The sequence below is a fragment of the Belonocnema kinseyi genome, chromosome 9 (genome assembly GCF_010883055.1).
Source record: "Belonocnema kinseyi isolate 2016_QV_RU_SX_M_011 chromosome 9, B_treatae_v1, whole genome shotgun sequence".
Taxonomy (NCBI): Eukaryota; Metazoa; Arthropoda; class Insecta; order Hymenoptera; family Cynipidae; genus Belonocnema; species Belonocnema kinseyi.
The window spans coordinates 88,654,577-88,677,319 of record NC_046665.1 but is presented as its reverse complement, the minus strand read 5'-3'; the positions used below and the strand labels follow the sequence as shown (position 1 = coordinate 88,677,319).

The 22,743-nt window shown below is 24.7% G+C and overlaps 1 protein-coding gene across 1 annotated transcript in view; it reads right to left on the bottom strand.

The window, feature by feature from the left end:
• LOC117180844 (importin-5) overlaps positions 1-22,743 on the bottom strand; it is a 68,278-nt gene that overhangs the window by 34,054 nt on the left and 11,481 nt on the right. Inside the window, exons 5-8 of the mRNA XM_033373379.1 lie at positions 13,955-14,520; positions 9,800-9,908; positions 6,327-6,626; positions 1,493-1,675 (exon numbers count right to left, since the gene is read on the bottom strand). Coding sequence (XP_033229270.1) covers positions 1,493-1,675; positions 6,327-6,626; positions 9,800-9,908; positions 13,955-14,520 — 1,158 coding nt within the window. The remainder of the gene's footprint in view (positions 1-1,492; positions 1,676-6,326; positions 6,627-9,799; positions 9,909-13,954; positions 14,521-22,743) is intronic.

Below are 22,743 nucleotides of genomic sequence, written 5' to 3'. Positions count from 1 at the left end.
ACGGGGGGGGGGTCAAAAAGTGGTGAAAAATTGTCCACTTGGTATATGGATGGCCCCTGATGAATTTTTAACTAATATAAGAAATCTGTGAATGGAATAGTTCAATTTTCAACCAAAAAGATATATATTCAAATAAGAAGATTAATTTCTATAAGAATAATTTTCAACTATAATAGAGATAAATTTCCATTTCAAAATTGAAGTCAAATTTTCAGTCAAAAGAATAATATTCAACCAAAAAGATGAATGTTTAAACAAGAAGATTAATTTGTTACCAAAAAGACAATTTATCAACAAAATACAATTTTTTAGTTAAAAACATTAATGCTCAACCAAAGAGATGAAAATTTAAATAAAATGATGGAATAGTTACATTTTCTGTTAATAAAATTTAATTCCCAAAAAAGAAAAAAAATTTCAACAAAAAAGTGAAAGTTTTTACCTGTCATAATTAAATTTTCAGTAAAAAAAATAATAATTTCCAGTCACGGAAAAAACCAAATTTCAACAAAATAGCTCAATTTTCAGCCAAAGAGATGAATTTACATTAAAAATGATAAACCTTTAAAAAAAATTTAACAATTCAACAAAATATGTAAGTTTGAGCGAGATACTTTAATGTTCAATTCAAAACCATCAACTTTTAACCAAAAATAGAATAGTTAAATGTTCAGTGAAAAAAAATCAATGTCAAAAACAAACTAAAAACTAATTTTCTACAAAATAGTTACATACAGTAATATAAAGCTACTTTTACAAATGAAGAATCATTGATGTTTAATTTTATATTAAAACTTTAAAAAATTAGGTTCGCTCGGAAAAAAATTCCCCGACATTCCCAGGTTGTTCGAATTCATAACTTTAATTTTCTTTCTTGAAAATTCATCTACTTGATGGAGAAATTGGAAAATTCGTTTTTTGGTAGAAAATTAATAAAAATAATAATTTTCTTAAAAAATCAACTTTTTGTTAGGAAATAATTTGTATGTTAAAAATTCATCTCTCTTGGAAGAAAATCTGTTTATTTTGTAAAAATAAACGATTTTTGAAAGAATTTAAAGCGTTTCTTATCGACTTCAATATATCATTAACATTAATTTTACCTAAAAGAATTTATTCTCCCGTTTTTGTGAAAAATTCCCCTATTTCTCCACTTGTGAGAGCATTTTGAGCTGTGAAGAGTCTGATATTTTAATTTTATGTTATTAGATTAAAGTTTTTATTTTTATTTACATTTATATTTTATTTTTATGAGCTAAAAATTGGTAAGGCATTTTATGGACAACCTCCTAACAGGAAATACATTTAGATTATATTTTATCTGATTTTAGATAAAAAGATGGAACTGGAAAAGTTCAGAGGAACTGTTTTTCCATAAAATATTGATTTTTTTATATTTTTATACGATCCACAATAAGGGATTTTTCCTAGATAAAAGCGAATAAATAAAATCATTGATAAAAGAAAAATAGTTTGGAAAAATGTCTTTTACCTTTTCCGATCCAACGGCTAAACCGATCAGACTCACACACTCAATTGTCTTTCCACGGAGCATTTTGTGTTCTTGTTGATTGGCATTTTGGATAATGTATTTCAGACAAGGCATCAATCTGTCATAGTATTTAACAAATTGTTCCTCACATGTGTCGGCAACCGAGGCAATTGTAGTTACAACCTAAAAAAAACAAAACAATTTATACCGAAATTTATCTTTCTTTTCATTTGAAAATTAATCAGGATGACCGCAAAACTTCATTTAAAAAATACCCCGATTTTTTTCTGATTTTCACCTGACCATCTTTTCATTTACCCTGACCATTAATATTTGAAGAAGAACATTTTTTTTCTTTACCATTTTAAATATAGAATCTTTTATAAATGGAATAAAATCATTTTAAATTTAAATCGAAATTTTGTTTTGTTATTATTTTCAGAGTTGCCAGAGCCTAATTCACTTGAAAAAAAGTCCAAAAGTGACGTATTTGAGCGGAAAAAGTGAAAAATTGACTAATGCCTTAAAAGGATTTCACATGAATTTTAACGAATTCAGGATAAATCAACAAGACTTTATACAATTCAAGATCAAATTAAAATTCAAAGAAATTGAATTTTTTATTAATCTAAAAAATGCTATTGAGTTCAGTAAACTTAAAGTGAATTTATATGTATTTAAAGGAAATGAGAAAAAATCTTTAAAATTCATAAAAATTCATGGCGAATTAAAAATAAAAATAAGTTAATTGAAAGAAATGTTAAAATATGAAAAAACTTAAGAATTCAAGGCCAGTTTTAAAAACTTCAGGATGAATTGAAACAATTTTTTTTTTAATCAATTGAATTGAACGAATGAATTGTAAAAAATATTTCAAAATCTTTCAAGCGTTTGAAACCCTACGAAATTTCTCACTTCTTGTGAATAAATTCTTTGAAATCCATTAAAATATTATAAAATCTCGTGAAATCTGATATTTCCGTAGAGAACATGGAACATGGAAATTTTGTTAAATCCTATAAAGTCCTAGGAAATCCCTTGAAACTTTCGAAAGCTTTTGGAAATTTTTTTAAGTGCCCTAAAATTTTTCAAATATTTTGGACTTCCTTCAAATTATTGAAATCTATTTAAAATCTCTTGAAATCTTTTAAAATTCCCCGAAAATTTTCAAATCCTGTGGAATATTTTGAAATCATTTGAAACTTTTATGAGATCTTGTAAATTCCGTGGAATATTCTGAAGTACCTTAAAATATATGAAAATCTATTAAATCACTGAAAATAATTGAAAATTCCTTGGAATCTTAGAAAAAAATCCTTAGAAAGTTATTAAAAATACCTTAAAATATTTTCAAACCTTTGGAATCTTTTGAAATTTTGAAAAGCTCTAGGGAATTCCTTGGACTTTTTAAAATTATCCTAAAATCTTTTTAAAAAATTTGAAATCCCTTCAAATTATTTAACTCAGTAGAAAATAAAAATTCTTGAATAAAATTTTTGAAATCCATTGAAATATAATAAAATCTCGTGAAATCTGATATTTTTTGAAATCCTGGATAATTTCTGAAATTTAAGAACTTTTGAAATCCCTTTAAATAATTGAAAATCTTTAAAACCTCACAAAAAATTGGTTAAATCCTTCAAAACCATTAAAATCCCTAGAGATACTTTTAAAAGTGTTAAACATTTTTAAGATACCTTAAAATCTTTAAGAATACCAAAAAATATTTTATTTCCTTTTAAAATCTTTCAAAGTAACTTAAAACTTTTCAAAGCTCTTAACAATTTCTTAGAATTTGTAAAAAATACCGTACAATTTTTTCCTTCCTTTGAATTCGCTTTAAATTATCGAAATCTATTTTAAGTTTCTTGGAATGTTTTAAAATACCCTAAGATATTTCAAATTATTTGAAATTACATTAAATTACAGAATGGAATTGAAAATGCCTTGGCATATTTTTAATTACCCTATAATGTTTTTAAAAAAAGTTCATCCCTTCAAATTATTTAAATATATTCAGAATTATTTGAAATCTCTTAAACTATTCTTAAAATCATTCAAATCTCTAGAAATTCCTTTAAAACATTTCAAAATCCCGCAAATGCCTTGCAATCTTGAAAAACATCCTAAAATATTTTAAATCCTTGAACATCTTTTTAAATCCCTTGGGACTTTTTAAAGCTCTTGGAAACCACCTTGTAATTAACCAAACCAAAAAAAAAACTCTAAAATTTTTCAAACTCTGCAGTTTTTTCAGATGGTTGAAATATATTAAAAATTGCTTGAACTCGTTTCAAATAACCTAAAATATTTTAGATCCTCTCAACAAATCCTTCGAAATCCTTTGCATTTTTTTAAAGCTCTTGAAAATGCCTTGCAGTTTTTTTAAAGTCATTTCCCGGTTCGCAAACATTTTTCACGGTCAATGAAATTTAAAAAAGGGAACACTAAAGCTAAAAAAACTTCCGCTGGAGATAATAAAAACTGAGCTGCAACTGAAAGCACTCAAAGTGGAACTGTTAAATTTTTAACTTTTAAAATTCACATTTATAAGTTTTTAATTACAAATTTTGTATTCAAATGATCAATAATTTACACGTATGAAATTGAAGGTACTAACATTTTTCAATAAAAAAAAAAATAATAAATCACAGTTATCATTTCCAATGCTCTAAATTAAAAAATAAATCAATGAACATTAACATTTTCAAAATTATATAATTTTAAGTAATTTTAAGCTATAAACATCAAATATTGAAAAATTGAAAAAAAATATTAACTGAATACTTCTTAAATTAGAAATTAAATTATTTTCCATTTAAATAGTTTAAAAATCCTTGGAAAGCTTCAACATTTTATTTCAAAATCTTGAGAAATCTAGAAGTTGTTTTATTAAATTTGTTTTTAATTTAAAATTATTTTGGAATTTTTTCAGAACTTCTAAATATCTGTCAAAATGAATTGAATTTTTTCTACAATTTTTAGAAAATACTGCAAATTTTAGAAAATTTCTTTAAAATTTGGATTTATAAATAACAGTTGAACATTTATTATTTGTAGGCGAAATTTTAGTAATTTAAAGAGATATGTAGAAGTTTTGAAAAGATTCAAACTTAATGTAAAACTGGAAATAATAGACTAATATAAAACAAAATATAAATTTTCACAGATTTTAAACAACAAAATTTGATTCTTTTCAAGAATTGTGAAAGGTTTCAAAAGCAAAAAAAAAACATTTTCTTAAGATTCCTAAAGAAATTAAAAATAATTGTTCATTTTGATGAATGATTTTAAGAGAATATTTAAAAAATATTTCAAAGATTTAAAACAAAATTTTCAAAAAATATTTTAGAAGATTTTAAGAAAACTTTCTAAAATTTCCATGTTAATTTTTTATCTTTTTAAGACTCCTAAATATCACTTAAATTTACTCAAATTTTTTCAACGACTGGTCATTTGTAAATTATACATCAAAATTTAAAAAATTCACTTACAAATTAAACCTTTTTCAAATACAACAATTAACATTGTAACGTTCAAAGTTTAAAGGCTCTTCGAAATTTTAGCGATTCCTGGTTTTCTATGTCAAACAATTCAGTTAAAAGATTCTTTACTTTTAAATATTTGGTTTCAATTTATTTGTCTTAAATAAAAATTCAAATATTGATAAATATTCAATAATTAATCTTTTTTTAATTAAAAATTTAAAATTGAATGGGTTAAAAATGGAATATTTTAGACTTAAACAATATTTTAAATTTAATAAAATCCTTTAATTAAGGATATATTGTTATCAAGTTGTTTCTGAGTTACAAATAGTTTATAAAGTTTCAGTCACACCTTCACATTTGTTTAATGACTAAGACTTTCAAATTGAAACCGTTTAAGTTTTAACGTTAAAATCTGAAAATTCTTAAATTTTGAACTGATTTAAAATCGTGTTGTCAAATCGTTTTTTCTCTTACTTTTTATTACTTAAAGAACAGATAAATTAAAAAAAAATTATTTATTCATTCCATAAAAATGTTTTTTTATCTAAAATTCTCAATGTCAAATTCTTTTATTTTTCATTTATTCAAGTCTTTAAGAAATTATTTAAATTCTTTAAATTCTTGAAATTAAAAATGTAAGCTTAAAAATAAAAATTTTAAATAGAAAATGTTTAATGTAAAAAAATGGTGAATTACGTATTGTAAACTAAATAATAGCATTGAAATACACAAAAATTCCACTAATTATTTTTAAACTGTTGAAATCGAACGTGGACGGATTTTTCTTCCACAAATTTGTAAAATTCCCGGTCAACAAAAAAAAAATGCACTGTCATTTCCTGGTTACCCGGCCTAGCAGTGGCCGCCCTGTGAATGGCATAAAATGGAATATTTTAGACTGAAATAATATTTGAAATTTAATAAAAGCCCTTGTTTGCGAATATATTATTCTGAAGTTATTTTAAAATTGGAAATAGTTTATAAAGTTTTAATGTATTCAATAATAGGATGGAAATCACAGTTGGACAGATATTTCTGTAAAAAAAATATGTTTCTGGACCTTATAATATGTAAATTCCATCTACGCCCTTTTGTTTCTGATAAAGACTCACTTGTAATATCCAACAAATACTTTCAACTCCATAACAAAAATCGTTAAAACACTTTTATACAAAAATTCATGCACAACTTTTTCCTGACCTGCGGCCATCCTGTTGGCTTAAAAACAGAGCCAATTTGAAGTTGTAAATTGGTCAAAAAATGTAAAAACCCAAATTGGAAAACCCTCCTAAATAAAAAAAAATGAAATATATATATATATGTATATAAAAGTAAAGACTAACCTGTTCCAAAACGAGTTTCGTTCCCCTTTCAACCAATTCCTGGAACTTAGCCGTAAGTATTGACTCCAATTTTCCCATAATACCATCCAAATAAGGAATTAAAATATGTTTTGGACAGTCCTCGCTGAAATTAACAAGTGCTGCTCCTGCGTGAGCTTGAACTCGAGGATTTGCATTGTCATCAAGCACCATCAAAAGTCCAGGGATAACTTTGTCATGGAAAGTCTTTTCAAATGTTGGTGCAAAATCGGTCGACATCTGTCCTACGGCATTACAAGCTGCATATCTAACTCTGGGATGCTGAAATAGAAATTGAAAGAAAAAAAAAGAATAGATTTCAGATATATAAAATATTTTGACTTCTGAAATGAAAAAATCAACAACAACAAAATATATTTTTTCTTTAGTGAGAAACTGATAGTAGTGGGAAATTTGAAATTGTATGTTCCAAAACTATGATTGTATCATAGAAACGATACAGTCAACTCTCAGGAACGACCTCAGGAATGTCTCAAAATTAGTCGTCAAAACGACAACCAGGATTAAAACAGACTCCATTGGATTAATCTGCCACAGATGTAACGCCCTCGAATTTAGAATTCAAACTCAATTGCTGACTTTCTATGGCTTTCATTTGCTTTTTTCAAAATATAAAATCATATTTTTCCTGGTATAATTTCTCATAATAGGAAGCTATTCAAATGTTTAGGCATTTTTATAGTAATTGACTCGAAATACGTATAAAGTTTCGCATATTTATTATAACGTTTTTTTCCAGATTCTACATATTTAATTAATATAATTAATTCAGATAGATTTGACAAGTTATTTTTAAATATATTAGTATGATCAATTAATAAAATAACTAAATAATAGTGAAAACTTAATAAATAATTTCTTGAATTTGTCTCTAAATTTAAATTTGTCGAGGAATATGAATAATAATCTTATTAAAATTCAGTCCATATTTAGGTCAAATTAATGTAAGTAATATATCAAATTCAATTTAAACAGCTTCGAATTCCTAACTTTTCAAGTATAAAAATATTGCATTTTAAACAAAATAAATTAATTCTCAACTAAAAAAGAACCACTTTCCACCAAATAGATGAATTTTGAAATCAAAAAGATCAGTTTTCAACAAAAAAAATGAAATAGATAAATGTTCGATTAAAAAAATTAATTTTCTACCTGAAAAGTAACCAAATTTTTATAACCACAAAGATGAATTTTTAACTAAATTGATGAATATCTAAATGGAATACTTTAATTTTCAACCAAAAAGATTAATTTGTAAACAAGAAGATTTATTTTCAAACAAAAAGATTAATTTTCTACCATAAAAGACAATTTTTCAACAAAATACATGAATATTCAATTAAAGAAGACAAATTTTCAACCAAAAAGTTCAATTTTTGAGTAAAAAAAATCAATTTTCAACCAAAAATGGAAGTTAAGTTTTACATCAAAAAATTAACTTTCAACAAAACTGATGAGTTTTCAACTAAAATGATGAATCTTCAACTGAAATAGTTGAATTTACAATCAAAAAGATTAAATTTACTGAGAAAATAAACTGACAAACAAAACTTAAATAATTAAATTTTAAGTTTAAAAAATATGTTCAATCAAACGATGAATTTTCAACTAAAATATAATAAATTTTCAGTTAAAAAAAAGTACTTTCAGCATAAAAAAAACTAACTTTGAAGAAAATAGTTACATTTTCAAACAAAGTGATGAATTTGCAACTACAATAATGAGGCTTTGACTAGAATAATTGAATTTTTAACCAAAAAATAAATTTTCAACCAAAATGATTATTTTCTAAAAAAAATATATCTAATTTTTAACTAAAAAAGATCATCGAATCGAAAAATGCAGTTTCGCGAGTTTATTATAGCACGAACAATTAATTAAATACTGAAAAAATAATAAATTATTGCTTGAATTTGTCTCTAAAGTCCATAAATTTGAATTAATAATTCTCAAAAATGTTTTTTTTCTTATACTTAAATTCAGTCCACAACAAAAAAAACACAAAATAGTTAAATTTAAAAAAAAAGAGGCGATTTTTCTACAAAATACATGAATTTTCAAGTAGGAAAGATCCATTCTTTCACTAAATAGTTAAAGTTTGAACTGAAAAAGATCAGTTTTTAACAAAAAATGGAATAACTGAATTTTCGGTTAAAAAATAGTATTTTCTAGGAAAAAAAAAAAAAAATTTTCAACCAAAAAGATGAAATTGCAAATATAATTAATTTTCAAACAAAAAGATTAATTTTTAAACAAAAAAGACAATTTTTTAACAAAACTACATGCATTTTCAAAAAAAAGTTGAATTTTCAATTAAAGAAGACAAATTTGCAACTAAATAGCTGAACTGTGAACTGAAAGAAAAAAAATTGAAACCAAAAATGGAATAGTAAAACACTTAACTAAAAAAATTAATTTGTAACTGAAGTGATGAATTTTAAACAAAACAAAAAAACTAATCTTTACTAAAAAAGATAAGCTGTCAAAAAAACTTAAATAATTGAATTTTTTTAAATTAAAGTTCAACCAAACAGATGAAATATCAACTGAAAAAGATCATTTTTTAACCAAAGAAATTAATTTTTAACTCAAATCATTTAATATTTAACTGGAATAATAGTTATATTTTCAGTTTAAAAAAATAATTTTCAGCCAAAAAAGAATACAATTTTCAACAAAATAGTTCAATTTTCAGTAAAAAAAATTCATTTTCATCCAAAGGAAAAAAGGAATTTCCAATTAAGTACAGCCCAAGTTTCAGTTAAAATGATTAATCTTCAACCAAAAAAATTAATTATTAACAAAAGTTTAGCTTTCAACGAAAAAAAAATCAAAAAAATACATGGATTTTCAACGAAATACTTGAATTTTGAATAAAATTTTTTTTTTTAATTGTTCAACTTGAACTAGGAACATGAATTTTCAACTAAAAATAGAATAGTTATATTTTAAGTTTAAAAAAATGGTTTAACCAAACTGATGAATTTTCTACCAGAAAGGTGGATTTTCAACTAAAACGATGAAAATGGCGTATCTTTAACTAGAATAATTGAATTTTCAACCAAAAGGATAAATTTTTAACCAAGAAGATTAATTTCTATCAATTAAAGGCAAATTTTCAACGAAAAAAAGATAATTTCTCATGCAAAGATTGAATATTTACATTTATAATTTAAAAAAATAATGTTTAACCAAAGAAATGAATTTTCAACTAAAACGATGGAACTGAAATAGTTAAATTTTCAGTAAGAAAAATTGCACACTGTTGAATACTAAACCAGATTTTTTTAATTATTAACTAATAATGATTGATTTTCAACCAAAAAATAAAACAGTTAAACTTTCAGTTAACAAAATAAATTTTAAAAAAATTTAATAAAAAAAGAATTCTTGCTACAATTGTGCAAAATAATAAAAAAATAAAATATACTTACAGGATCTTGTAAGAAATTAACGACTCCATCCATAATCTGCTTCAAAATATCCTCCATCTGTTTGTGACAACCCTCGCCGACTGCAGAAATAGCCATTAAAGCAGCATGTCTAAACAAAAAAATTTAATTTAAATGCAAAACTTTCGCTCGAAATTTTGTTCGTTTCAAATATTTAGGGTCTTGAAAACGAAAATCTCATTTTTTATCTCACGAACAATGCTGGTTGTGCAAAATTGAAATTTGTATGTTCCAAAACTATGATTGTATCATAGAAACGATACAGTCAACTCTCAGGAACGACCTCAGGAATGTCTCAAAATTAGTCGTCAAAACGACAACCAGAATTAAAACAGACTCCGTCGGATTAATCTGCCACAGATGTAACGCCCTCGAATTTATAATTCAAACTCAATTGCTGACTTTCTATGGCTTTAATTTGCTTTTTAAAAACAATAAAATCATACTCTTTTTTCAGTTTTTGCTTTTTTAAAATGTAAGATGAAGGTTGGATCCAGAGTGAGGAGTTCTACTAATACTTGATTAATATTTGTAATTTAGGGTTGCTACAAATTCCTAATTTCAAAGTTCCCTGACTTTTCCCTGATCAATTTTTCATTTTACCTGACCGTTAGAAAATTCTTCTTTCAGGTATAAAAAGAACCTTACACGTAGAGGATCAATAATATTATTGGGAAAAAAAGGTTTGTTTCTAAATGTATCTTAAAGTCTTTTAGTGACAATACACATAACAGAAAGAATAATAAATCGAAATATATTACAACTTAGAAGTAATGTATTTTCGAAAGAATAGATTAATTTGTGACCAAACAGTTGATTCTTCAACCGAAATGATAAATTTTTAAACAAGAGGAACTTTTAACAGAATACATTATTTTTAAATAATAGTATATATTTTAAGGTAAATTAATGAATTTTTAACCAAAAAGACGAGTTTTCAACACAATATTTGAATTTCTAACTAACTATAAAATAGATAACTTTTTACAGGATGGCCGTTTTAATCGACGAAATAAATTCCCGGTCATTTCCCGGTTCCAAACATTTTTCACGGCCAATAAAATTTAAAAAAGGGAACACTAAAGCTAAACAAATTTTGTCTTGAGGTAATAAATTATGAGAAATCAATTAAAGAATAAATGAATGAAATTTAAAATGTTTAAAATTATACAATTTGAAGGAATTTTAAGCTAGAAACATCAAATATGGAAAATTGAAAAATTTTAAACTGAATACTTCTTAAATTATAAATTCAATTATTTTCTTTTTTAATAGTTTAAACATCCTTGGAAAGCTTCAACATTTTATTTCAAAATCTTAAGAAATATAGAAGTTGTTTTAAATTGGTTATAGATTTAAAATTATTTTGGAAATTTGTTCAGAATTTCTAAATATCTGTCAAAATGAAATGAATTTTTCTACAATTTTCAGAAAATCCTGCAAATTTTAGAAATTTCTTTCACAACTTCGATGTCTAAAGAACAATTGAACAATTGAACATGATAGCCCAATATAAAACAAAATATAGATTTTCGCAGATTTTAAAGAACAAAATTTGATTCTTTTCAAGAATTGTGAAAGGCTTCAAAAGGATAAAAACATTATCTTAAGATTTCTAGGAAAATTAAAAAAAAATTCATTTTGAAAAATTATTTTAAGGGAATATTTTAAAAAATTTTCAAAGATTTAAACAAAATTTTCAAAAAAGATTCTAGAAGATTTGAATAAAACTTTCTAAAATGTGCATGATAATTTTTTTTCGTTTTAAAACTCCTAAATAGCTCTTAAAATTACTCAAGTTTTTTCTACAAATGTTCATTTGTAAATTATACAACAAAATTTTTTAATTTCACTTACAAATTAGGCATTTTTCGGAATTTTAACGATTCCAGGTTTTCTATGCCAAACAATTCAGTTAAAGATTCTTGAATTTTAAGTATTTGGTTTCAATTTACTTGTCTTAAATAAAAATTCAAATATTGCTAAATATTCAATAAATTAACTTTTTTTAAATTAAAAACTTCAAATTAAATGGGTTAAAAATTGAATATTTCAGACTAAAACAATATTTTTAATGTAATAAAATCCTTTAATTAAGAATATATTATTACGAAGTTATTTTTTAATTGTACATAGTTAATAAACTTTGAGTCACACGTTCACATTTGTTTAATGACTAAGACTTTCAAATTGAAACCGTTAAAGTTTAAAATTAAAATCTGAAAATTCTTAAATTTTGAACTGGTTTAAAATCGTTTTATCAAATCGTTTTTTTTCACTCTTTATTACTTAAAGTACAGATAAATTTTTAAAAAGTTATTCATTTATAAACAAAAATGTTTTTTTTTCCAAAAATTTTCAACACCAAAGGCTTTTATGTTTGAATTGTTCAAGTCTATAAGAAGGCATTTAAAAATTCTTCAAATTAAAAATGTAAGCTTCGAAATAAAAATTTTAAATGGAAAATTTTCAAAGTATCAAAATTTTGAATTACGCATTTTAAGCTAAATAATAGCATAATTGAAAAACATAAAAATTCAACTAATTATTTAAATACTGTTGAAATCGAACGTGGACAGATTTTTCTTCTAAAAATTTGTTAAAAAATTTAATTTAAATAAAGCAAAAAGATAAATTTGCAGCCACAAACGTTATTTTCTACCAAAAAAGAGAAACTTTTAATGAATTACATTAATTTTCTGGAGAATAGTAGAATTTAAAAAAAAGAGATGAATTTTCAACTAAAATTAGAAAATTTCAATTTTCATTTGAAACATTTAATTTTCTATATAAAAAAAGAATTTTTAACAAAATAGTTTTGTTTCCAATTAAAGAAATTAATTTTCAACCAAGAAAGCGAATTTTTCACTAATATTACATTTCTACCAAAAAACAGGAATGTTCAATTAAAATAATGTTCAAATAAAATGATTAATTTTTACAGCTGAAATAAAGAATCTTCCAAGTCAAAAAATAATTTCAGTCATTTCTCAGTCTCAGAAAACAAGACGAATTTTTAACAGAATATATTATTTTAAAATAATAAATATATATTTTAAGGTAAATTCATTTTCAACCCAAAATATAATTTTTTAACACAATATATGAATTTCTAACTAACAATAAAATAGTTAAATTTTTAGTTAACAAATAATTTTAAATAAAGCCAGAAGATAAATTTTTAGCCAAAAAAATTATGTTTCTGCTAGAAAAGATGGGTTATCAACAAAAATTAGAAAAGTTTAATTTTAATTTTTAAAAATTAATTTTCAACACCAAAAAAATCTTTTTTAACAAAATAGTTTAGTTTCCAACAATAGAAATTAATTTTCAACCACGAAGGCTTTTTTCACTAAGAACATTACATTTCTACCAATAAAACAGGAAATTTCAGCTAAAAAGATGCACTTTCGGAAAAAGCTAATAGTTAAAGTTTCCAGTTTAAAAAAAACTTACAATAAAAAAATTAACTTTCAATGAAAAAAAATAAACGAATTTTCAACAAAATACCAAAATTTTCAGCCAAAGAAATTAATGTTTAAGTAAAATGATTAATTTTCACAACTGAAATAAGGAATCTTCCCAGTCAAAAAATAATTTCACAGTCATTTCCCAGTCTCAGAAACCAAGATCAATTTTTAAATAATAAATATATATTTTAAGGTAAATTAATTTATTTTTAACCAAAAAGACGATTTTTCAACACAATATATGAATTTCTAACTAACAATAACATAGTTAAATTTTTGGTTAACAAAAAATTTTAAATAAAGCAAAAAGATCAATTTTCAGCCGAGAAAATTAATTTTCAATACAAAAAAAAATCTTTTTTAACAAAATAGTTTAATTTCCAACCAAAGTCATTTAAAAAAAAAAAAGTGAATAGTTAAAGTTTCCAGTTAAAAAAAACTTACAATAATAAAAATTAACTTTCAATGAAAAAAAAAACAATGAATTTTCAACGAAATATTAAAATTTTCAGCCAAAGAAATTAATGTTCAAGTAAAATGATTAATTTTTACATCTGAAATAAAGAATCTTCAGTCATTTCCCAGTCCCTGAAAATTCCCCGACTCTTTCAGATTTTCCCCGAGCCGTAGCAACCCTGTAATTAAAATCAAAAATTTGTAATCCTACCTGTATTTCCAATCAGCATTGCTCAACATGGACGGTATATTTTGTACGATATGTGGCAGCATCGTCTTTCCACCAAGACCACAAGCAAGTCGATCCAGAGCGCTTTCCGCAACAACATTATTACTATCATTATCCTCCTCAATAATCTCATCAGAGAAACTCCATTCCTCATCCTCCTCGAGATCCGTCATCATCTTCAGCACCAGTGGCACCAGGGTAACGATATATTTTCCCCCGACCTTGCGAACCATCGCTGGAGCCGTTTCGGCGAGTGTCACCAAGACTTCAAGAGCCAACTGTCGCCAGGAATTTCCCATTTCCTCGTTCGAGAAAATCTTCATGCACATTTCCATGATATTTTCTAGCTGAGGTCGAAGGAACCTTGGCGTCGATTCGGCCAAATCGATCAAAACCTTCAACAGTGCCTCGTCGTCTTGTTTCTCGACCGATTGAACCGTCACTTGAACAACCGCTGGCAAAAGTTCCGAAAAATGTTTCTGGATATTCGCTTCCTTGTCGTGCAACATTATAAATGCACCAATCGCTCGCACTGCTTGGAATCGCACCTGATTGGTAAATAAAGAGAATTTTTACTTCCGTTTTCATAGGTTCTTTTTATCCGAAATTATTGGCGGCCTCACAGTCCCAATATGATAAAATTTAGGGACCAAAGGGTACTTTTTTACCGCTCAAAAAGGGTAAGAAACAAATTCAGGATAAATTCATAAGACATCAAAACAGTTCAAGTTAAATTGAAAAGAATTCAAATCGGGGTGGCTGTTTTATTCTAAGAAAAAAATTTCCGATCATTTCCCGGTTCGCAAATATTTTTCGCGGGCAATGAAACTTAAAAATCGAACTTTGAAACCAAAAATTGGTCCATTTACATTAAATCACTCTTGAATTTTTTTATTTTAAAACTGAAGTTTAAAAGTTTTTTATTTTTAAATGTTGTATTTAAATGCTCAATAATTTTATACGAGTAAAATGGAAGATACTAACACTTTTTAACGGAACAATTTCAAATTAAATGCAGATAAACTTTTAATTAAAAAACTTTAAAATTTTATAAATTGTAGAGTTCTTAGATTCAGATTCAGTTCCAAAAATATAAATACATGTCATCATTTTCAATTCACTAAATTTAAGAATCAGTCAATGCATTCAATAAATTAAAAAATTAATAAATTTTAAATCTTTTTCAGAATTTCTAAACATGTTTTTAAGTGATTAGAATTTTTCCTAACTTTTTTCCTAACAATTTCTTTAAAATCCTGACAAATTAAATAAATTTGCTTAAAATCTCCCTCATAAATTTTTGGTAATCTTGTAAATCTCTTAAAATATTCTTTTAAAATTAATTTTTCTAAATAAAAAATCATTATCAATTTTACTAGTAAATGTTTTTTATTCTTCTGAAGTATTTCAAAATTCTTAAAAAGCTGCTAATTTTTATGTTTAAAATCTTGCACAATCTATAATATTTCGTTTCAAATTAGGTCGTGGACTATTTAAAATGATTTCAAATTTTTAATTAACTTTTTAATTTTTTCACAACTCCTAAATATCTCTTCAAGTTACTCGATTTTTTTCTAAAAATATAATGTATTCAATTGTTATTTATACATAAAAATTCAATAACTTGACTTTCAACACAAATTTTTTAAATTGAACAAATAAAATTGTAACGTTCAAAGTTATATTGACTGTTGATGAAATAAAAAGGTTTTTAGCAAAAATCTTCGATTATAAACGCCTGTAATTTCTAATTTTTAAGTCTTTAAAATGCATTTTAAAATTCTTTAAATTAAATTCTACACGCATTCTAAACTGAATGATATGATAAAAAAAAAACAATTTAACTAATTAGTTAAGGAACGGTTGAAATCAAAGCTGGACAGATTTTTTGCTTCTAAAATTTATAAAATAGCCGGTCAAAAAATAAATTCACTGTCAATGACTGGACTATATTAAAAAAAATCTATTATTTCCGTAAAATTTGAATGACTTTACAGGAATTTTAGGGGATACGAGAAGAATACGACGAAATTCATGAAAATTCAAGGTGAATTAAAAAAAATCATATTAATTAAAAATAATTTAAGGATATGAAAAAAACTTTATTGAATTTAGTAACTTTGAAATGAGCTTAAAAAAATTCACGGGAATTGAAATGTATTTGATGAAATGCCTGAGATCAAGGTGAGGCTAAGAGACTTAAGGATCAATTAAACAAAAACTTTTTAAAAATTAAAAAAGATCTATTGAAATAAGTGGAATTTAGAAGAATAAAAGTGAATTTAAAAAATGCAAGAGAATTCCAGAGAATTTAAAGGAATTCAGGGTGAATTCTGAAAAAAATTGAAATCACTTCAAATCTTTAAAACCTTACTAATTTCTAACTAAAAAAAGTGACTAATGGCGTCAAAAAATTCTAAAGAATTTAAATGAATTAGAAACATTTGTTAAAAATCGAAAAAATCCATTTATTTCAGTAACAATTGAGTAAATTTCGAAGAATTTAAGGGAAATGAGAAGAATTCGACTAAATTTATCAAATATCAAGCTATGCTTAAAAAGCAATCAAGTGAATTGAGAAAAATTTTAAAATATTTTTCAATATTTTCAAAAAATCCTTTGAATTGAGCAGAATTAGATAAATTTAGAAGAATTAATTTGAATTAAAAAAATTACAAATAATTTAACAGAATTCATAGTGTATTCCAAAAAAAATTACAAGTGTGACAAACCAATTTAAAAGAATTTTAATTAATTGCACAATTTTTTTCTTAGAAAAAAAAAGAAACAAAAAACGAAAAAATCCATTTATTTCAGTAAAATTGGAGTGAATTTAGAATAATTTAAAGGAAATGAGAAGAATTCGATGAAATTCATTTAAGAACCAAGCTGAATTTAAAAAGTATTAAGTGAATTGAAAATCCTTAAAAAATATGAAAACATTAATTGAACTCAGTAAGTTTGAAATGAGTTTTGAAACTTTAAAAGGGCATTCAAAAGAATTTGATTAAATGAGTAAGAATTTACAGTGAATTTAGAAAACCGCAAGATGAATTAAACAAAAAGTTTTAAAATCCATTGAATTAGGTAAAATTGACTAAATTTAGAAGAATTCAAATGAATTTAAAAGAATTCAGGATAAATTAATAAGAATCTAGGACGATTTCCAAATAAAATTGTAAAAAATATTTGAAAATCTCTTCAAACATTTGAAACCCTACAAAAAACCTCACTTTTTATGAAATTAGTTGAAAAGTCCTTTGTTATTTGTTTTGATAACCTAAAATATTTTTAATTTCCTAAAATCTTTTGAAATCCCTTTAAATTTATGAAAACCCTACAAAATAGCTCACTTCTCGTGAATAAATTCTTTGAAATATACTGAAATATTATAAAAACCGATGAAAGTATGTGATATTTCCTGAAATCTTGGAATATGTATTAAAATACATTGAGAGCTTTAAAATCCCTTAAAATAATTGCAATCTTAGGGAATCTTATAAAATACTGTGAAATGTTTTAAAATATCCCTATATTCCGAAATTCTAGAAAATTGTGCATCTCAAAATATTACAAACACTTTGAAATTCCTTTAAATTAATGAAATTAATAAAAAAATTCCTTGGAATATTTAAAAATTACAAAAACATTTTGAATTAAAACCTCTCGAAAATAGGATATTTTAGGGATTTTATCTGAAGATAAGAGTACAAAAGGGGATATAGGGACCGGTCTTTGAGGCCTGTTATTGAAATCGCACCTGACTAGCAAATAAAGGGAATTTTTAGTTAGATTTTCCTGTATTTTGGTCGGAAATGATCCAAATAATATATTCAAAGCTCGGATTCAAACAAATCGTTGAATTTTTGATCTAAAAGTACGTATTTTCTCTATTCAAAAAGTCTTAACAAAAAACAAAAAAAAACGGATTTTCTTCTACTCAAATAGATAAATTTTTAATAAAAAAAATAGATTTTGAACAAACATTTCTAATCAGGGGCGAATTCTCAATTAAAATGATGAATCTTCAAACAAAAAAATCAATTTTTAACAAAACAAAATCTTCTACAACAAAAATTGTTTAAAAACAAAATACGTGGATTTAAAAGAAAATAGTCGAATTTTTAATTTAAAATGACAAGTTTTCATCCAAATTGTTGAATTTGGAACTAGGAATATGATATGATTCTTTTACCAACAAATAATTTTTAAAAAAATAGTTTAACTTTCAACTCAACTTTCTACCGAAAAACATCGACTTTTTAACAAAATACGTGGATTTTAAAAGAATTCGATGAATTTTCAATTTAAAAAGAAAACAAGTTTTCAATCAAACATGGAACAGTTCAATTTTCAGCTAAAGAAATTAATTTTCAACCAAACTGATGAATTTTCAATTAAAATGATGAATCTCCAACTGGAATAGTATAATTTTTTTACCAAAAAGATGAATTTTCTACAAAATATATAAATTTGCGAATAGTTTTTTTAAATGAAAAATACCATTTTTCAACCAAATATTTTAATTTTCATCTAAAAAGGATACCATTTTTTAACCAAAAATAGAATAGTTAAATTTTCTGTTAAAAATTGTATTCGTTTAAAAAATTGATTTTTAGCTAAGTTTTTTAACCAAGGAAATGAATTTTTTAATAAAATCATGATTCTTTAGCCAATTTTTAAAACTAAATAGTTGAATTTCCAAACCATAAAAATTTATTTTTAAACAATTAATTGAAATTTCAATAAAAAGGCGAATTTTCAACAAAAGTATGAATTTTTAACCAAATGGTTAAAATTTCATACCAAAGATGAATTTTCTGTATAAAAAGCAGAAATGTTGTATCAGACAGATAAATTTGTAATAAAAAAGTTAATTTTCAACCAAAACAGATTAAATTTTAATTAAATAGTTGTATTTTTAACGAAAAAATATCATATTTTTACCAAAATAAAAGGAAGAATTTTGAACAAAAGTTGTATTTTCAACCATGGAAGAGCTTTCAGTCGAGTAAGAGAAAAAAATTAATAAATTAGTTGAATTTTCTATCAAAGTAATGGAAGTTTCAAACGCAAAAGTTAATTTTTTATCAATCTGATTGAACTTTCGCCTAAAAACTATCAATTTTCAAAAAAACCAAAAAAGAATCTTTCAATTTTTAAGTAAGATAATTAATTTTTACATAGATCAGATCGACTAGAAGGCTTTAAAAAAGTCGCATCAAAATTTTTAGAATTTTAAATCAAATTAATGACGATCAAATATACGAATTGAATGAAATATGAAGTGCCTTAAATTCTTAAGATATCAAGTCGAAATATATTCCATTTTCAACCAAGACATAATTTTCCAACAAAGAAAGAGTTGAATGTTCACGCCAAAAAGATGATCTTTTTATAAGACAGTTGAATTATCAGCTTGAAAAATTAAATTTCAACAAACAGATCGTTTTCAATAAAGTTGAATTTCCAAACAAAAATATTAATTTTCAACCAATTACTTGGACTTTCAATAAAAAAGGCGAATTTTCAACAAAAATATGAATTTTTTAACCAAATGTTTGAATTTTTTCAGAAGTTAAAGTTTGAACCAAAAAAGATGAATTTTCTACAATAAAAGTAAAATTTTCAATTTAAACGGATGAATTTTCTGTACAAAAAGCCAATTTTTTTAGAAAACAGTTAAATTTTCCAAAAAAAAGTTAATTTTCAATCAAAATAAACGAATTTTTAAACAAAAGACGAATTTTTAAGAAAAGAGTTGAGTTTTCAATTTTAAAAGTCGAATGGTTTAGAAAAAAATTAACTTATACAACCGAAAGATTAATTTTCAAAGAAATAGTTGAATTAAAAAAAAACTTTGAACCAAACAACAGCTGCACGTAAAACTAAATACTTGAATACTTTCAGGCAAAACAGACGAATTTTTAACCAAATGGTTAAATTATCAAAAAAAAAAAATGAATAAACTTCAACCAAATAAATAAATTTTCAAGTCAAAAACATTAATTTTTTAAAAGACAGTTGAATTATCAACATGATGAATATTCAACAAAACAATTGAATTTTCCACCAAAAAAGATTACTTTTCAACAAAATAATTGAATTTTTAACCTACAACGATGAGTTTCCAACCAAATTGTCGAACTTATAAATAAAAGAGATGAAACATCGACCAAAATTGTGGAATTTGTAATTAAATTGTTCAATTTTCAAGCCAAAAAGACGAATTTTTTAGAAGGCAGTTGGATTATCAATATGAAAAATCGAATTTACAACAAACAGGGTGGCCGTTTCAATCGAAGAAATAAATTCCCGGTTTTTTCCCGATTCGCAAACATTTTTCACGCGTAGAAAATTGAAGGTACTAACATTTTTCAATATAAAAAATATATAAATCTACGTTATCATTTCCAATGCTCTAAATTAAAAAATCAATCAATGAACTTCAAAATTTTCAAAATTATATAATTTTAGGGAATTTTAAGCTAGAAGGATTAAATATTGAAAAATTGAAAAATTATTAACTGAATACTTCTTAAATTAGAAATATATTATTTTCTTTTTAAATAGTTTAAGCGTCCTTGGAAATTTTGAAAATTTTATTTCAAAATCTTGAGAAATCTAGAAGTTGTTTTAAATGGGCCCCGGTCGATTCTACACATATCGCATCTACACATGGTATGAACTGTACACATTAAAGTGTGTTTTTTTTAGAGGGCAACGATCCCTCCCCCCAATTTCAATCTAAATAAAAAAAAAGAAATTCCCGAAAGTTTTCCATGTAAAATGCATGCGGAAAAATCACTGTTTTGAGTTTTTGGGATAATTTTGTAGGGTTTAAAAAAAGGTGACAGGAAAGTATGAGGGCCTGTAGAGAATTATCCAACGAAGAATTTCATGTATCAGACATATAAGTTTGACAACCATAACACACCCCCACGACTACCTGGAAACTACCCTTAAAACCAACAATGTCAATTCTTCATGAAATCGACCTTTTGAACACTATATTCTCGTTTTTTTTGTACTTAAAATTATTAATATTGATTTCGCGAAATATTTATTATCATTATTTAATTAATTTTTTATTATTTAATCAAATGGAATTTGTTTAAATAATTTTTGTTATGAAAATTCTTTTTTCTCCTAAAAATTGTTACTATTAGTCTAGTAGAATAAATTAACATTGGTTCCTTAATTTTTTATTGTTTAAACAAATGGAATTTGTTTAAATAATTTTTTTCGATAATTAGTTTTTTTCCTTAAAAATTATTACTATTGGTCTAGTGGAATATTTATTAACATCAGTTCATTAATTTTCTATTGTTTAAACAAATAAAATTTGTTAAATAGCTTTTCATTAAAAATTATTAATATTTCTTTAGTGGAATGTTTAATAACATTGTTTAGTTCATTTTTTTAAATTTCTTTTTTATAAAACTTATTATTACAAAAAAATTGTTTGAACAAATGGAATTTGTTTACATAATTGAAAATAAATGAACCAATATTTATAAATATTCCACTAGACCCTCATTATTAATTTTTATTTTTAAAATGTTCGAAACGAAAATGTTTAAACAAATTCGATTTCCACTAGATTCCACTAGATCAATAGTAATAATTTGTAGGAAAAAAAGAAATTTACACAAAATTATTTGAACAAATTCCATTTGTTGAAACAATTAAAAATTAATGAACCAATGTTATTAAATATTCCACTAGATTAATAGTAATAATTTTAAGGGAGAAAAAAATTTTTCGACAAAAATTATTGAAACAAATTCTATTTATTTAAATAATCAAAAATGAATTAACCAATGATAATAAGTATTCCCATATGTCTGATACATGAAATTCTTCTTTGGATAATTTTCCACAAGCCCCTATACTTTCCGGTCACATTTTTTCAAACCCTAAAAAATTATTCCAAAAACTCACAAAAGGGATTTTTCTCGATGCATTTTGCATGGAAAACTGTAAGTCAAAACCGACACCTGTTAAAATAAAAAAAATAAAAAATTCGGAAATTTTTTTTTTCGGATTTGGAATGAAATGAGGGGGAGGGGGGTGATCATTGCCCTATAAAAAAGCGTTTTTGAGCCACCCTATTGTATATTATCACTTTTAGCTTATCTCTTACCGTTTTCAATGAAAATTTTGATTTCACCAGGGGACTGTATTTCTGTATTTATATTACTTGGAATGGAAGACTATTTACATTTACACTAAAAGTTTACATTTTATGCGGCTGTGCGTGGAAGCGACCCTTTATTTCCGATCGCAGTCGGAAAGAGGCGAAGTGAAAAATCCCCGGGGAAAACGGTATTTAACACTCGGCAATTAAGGCCCAGGGGCGCCTGGTTATCCTAAAAGTACCATAAAAAATCATAAACATTAGACACCTAAGAGTTACAAGACGGATTAAATCGGTAAAAGTTTCTAAAATCATCTTAAATCTAAGTCAGTCTTGTCGTAAATAAATGTAAATAAGGAAATTGTAATGGTTGGAATTTTTCCTGGTAATAAACGCCTGTTGGAAACGTCCTTCTTTGAAATATAATATAAAGAGTAAAAGTTTTCCCGTATTGGTGTTCCGTTTAGAGATAATTCAATATTTTGGATTTTTTTTCGAATTTTCAAAATTTTATTACTGGTTTACATCCGGATGGCTGAGGGCCATACGCATTTAAAAAAAACTTCACAATTTTGTCAGTTTTCGCGCATCTCTCACAGTCAGTGGCGCAGGCAGGCATGCCCCCCCCCCC